General features: G+C 45.1%; 1 protein-coding gene across 1 annotated transcript; it reads left to right on the top strand.

The window, feature by feature from the left end:
- The first annotated feature begins 51 nt into the window (after positions 1-51).
- LOC311128941 (ADP-ribosylation factor-like protein 4C) lies at positions 52-2,028 on the top strand. The gene has a single exon (XM_084161177.1). The coding sequence runs from the start codon at positions 660-662 to the stop codon at positions 1,236-1,238; it is 579 nt and encodes a 192-aa protein (XP_084017303.1). The 5' UTR covers positions 52-659; the 3' UTR covers positions 1,239-2,028.
- Positions 2,029-2,485: the final 457 nt, after the last annotated feature.

Raw genomic sequence — 2,485 nt, forward strand, 5'->3', positions numbered from 1 at the left:
TGTTTAGCGGTCTGCTCCTTCATTCTCTCAGCAGTGTGTATGCAGCGACCGCAGGGGTAGGAGCGTTTATGCCGTGACGCACCATAGAGCTCATAACATAAACTCAAATATAGCTGCGATAACTTTAACGTTGTGTATGGACGCAGTGTAGGCATATCTCAGGATTACCAGAACTCACCCACAACCTCGGGTTTGGATTTATTTGTGTTCTTCATTCCCGGACCTGAGGCTATTTTTTTTGGACAGCCCAACGGGTGGAGACGCGGGTGAGACAAGTGCGCAGTGCTCACGGGAAAAACAGCAGCGAGACCGCAAGGAGGGTGTTGTAACCCACCAATATTCGTCCTTAAGCTGTTCGGTGAGTGTGAGGAATTCGACTGTTGCAAAATGGAATCTTAACTGGAGTGTGTGAGGAGAATTCTAATGACCACCGCGCTGCGTCCTACAGACGCGGACACTGTCCCCCAATGTTGCTGAGGGCAAAACAAGGATCAACCAGCCAGAGCGCACGGCGGGCCTGTAAACACCTTGACGTTTGTTGATATTATTTTTGTGGATTCATCGAAGAGCCTATTGAACATTAAAACGCTATAGCTGATTAGGCCATCTGATAGGTGCTACAGAAAGGAGCCAGGCGTTCCTCTACACTGTTATTGAAAATGGGCAACAGTTTCTCCAACATATCTGCTTTCCAATCCCTACACATTGTGATGCTGGGTTTGGATTCTGCTGGCAAAACGACTGTTCTTTATCGTCTGAAATTCAACGAATTCGTAAACACTGTGCCAACAATTGGATTCAACACTGAGAAAATCAAACTGAGTAATGGTACGGCGAAGGGGATCAGTTGTCACTTCTGGGACGTCGGAGGTCAGGAGAAGCTGCGGCCCCTATGGAAATCCTACAGTCGGTGCACGGACGGCATCATTTATGTGGTGGACTCAGTGGACGTTGACCGGTTGGAGGAGGCTAAAACAGAACTGCATAAAGTCACCAAATTCGCAGAGAACCAGGGGACACCTCTTCTGGTGATAGCCAACAAGCAGGACCTGCCCAAATCTCTTCCAGTCGCAGACATTGAAAAACAGCTGGCTCTCCACGAGCTCACTCCATCCACCGCATACCACGTCCAACCTTGCTGCGCCATAATTGGCGAGGGACTTCACGAGGGTATGGACAAACTATACGAGATGATAGTAAAGCGGAGAAAATCTTTAAAGCAAAAGAAGAAACGATAATGACCGCCCATGGGTCGTAGCCTATATGGACCATGCTTTACGCAAAATTACTCTATCTAAATGCTATTCGGGTATGCCGATGTTGCCCTAAAATGACGTTTATTTTGCGGTGATTTTTGTATTTCCTTTCATTGGGTTATTGTCAAAGTTGCTGACGCTATGAACCCTATTAGCTGAATGATGCTTTTGCACGCAAGAGGGTGCCTCTATGGGTGCAAGATGTATACCAAGGTTAACCAACAAAAACTTGAAATTACTTTTATCATAGGAACAAAAGCATTGATAAATGAAAACGGGCTGGCCCGTTATTTGCTGCTTTACGATAGATTCTAAACCTGTAGCTCAACATGTTATTTTGAAGGAGCATCTAATAGCCTACCTATAGGCCTACTGCGATGGACTATGGACATCCTATCCACACGTCTTCACGGAGTGCTTCTTCGGACAGCAAGTTTTACTTTGCACGTTAAGTGGATGTGGGTCACAATGAAATGGACCCTGATCATTCAGAGTAAGAACAAACAGATGTCTGTGTTATGACAGTCTCACCTCAGCCCCTGTGTCGTATATTAATGCAGATGTCAACAAGGCTTCGGAGTGTTGAATTAGACTTTACTATGCGTGGTGGACTAAGGGTAACATTGCCTGCAACGTGGTCCACTACTTTGCACTTTTCATTTCCTATCAAAATAGTAGAGTACTACACTGTATAGCAAAACACAGGCTGTTTATGTACCTGAAAGCCAAAATTGAAGTATTTTTTTGGAATATTAAAATATATAAAAATGCATTGTGATTGATTTACTTTTATTTACATGATGGGATATAGGAATTCTAGTTCTAACCTACAGGAAGAGCATAACGATGTCAACAGCTGACCAGGGTGATGGTGATCAACCAGAGGTGAACTATTGACCTGGCCTGATGGATTGGTTTGTTTCTAGTATGTCTCCCCTGAGAGAACCTCACACTCTATAGGTGTTTAACAGGGAGGGGGATTGAAGGGGTGGTCATACGTCTCCCCTGAGAGAACCTCACACTCTATAGGTGTTTAACAAGGAGGGGGATTGAAGGGGTGGTCATACATCTCCCCTGAGAGAACCTCAAAGGGAGGGGGACTGAAGGGGTGGTCACCCAGTTCAATGACTAGTCTATCAGAGAGCTAATGGGTATCTATCTATTCAATGCTGATCTGCCAGACATTAGTTACTCCCAATCTAGAGGGTACTGTGTAGCCTAATCATATT

The sequence above is a fragment of the Coregonus lavaretus genome, assembly GCF_964263955.1.
Source record: "Coregonus lavaretus genome assembly, chromosome: 5".
In the NCBI taxonomy this organism is placed as follows: domain Eukaryota; kingdom Metazoa; phylum Chordata; class Actinopteri; order Salmoniformes; family Salmonidae; genus Coregonus; species Coregonus lavaretus.

Excerpts from the sequence above, each read along its gene's own strand:
- LOC311128941 (XM_084161177.1), top strand. The coding sequence starts at position 660 with ATGGGCAACAGTTTCTCCAACATATCTGCTTTCCAATCCCTACACATT.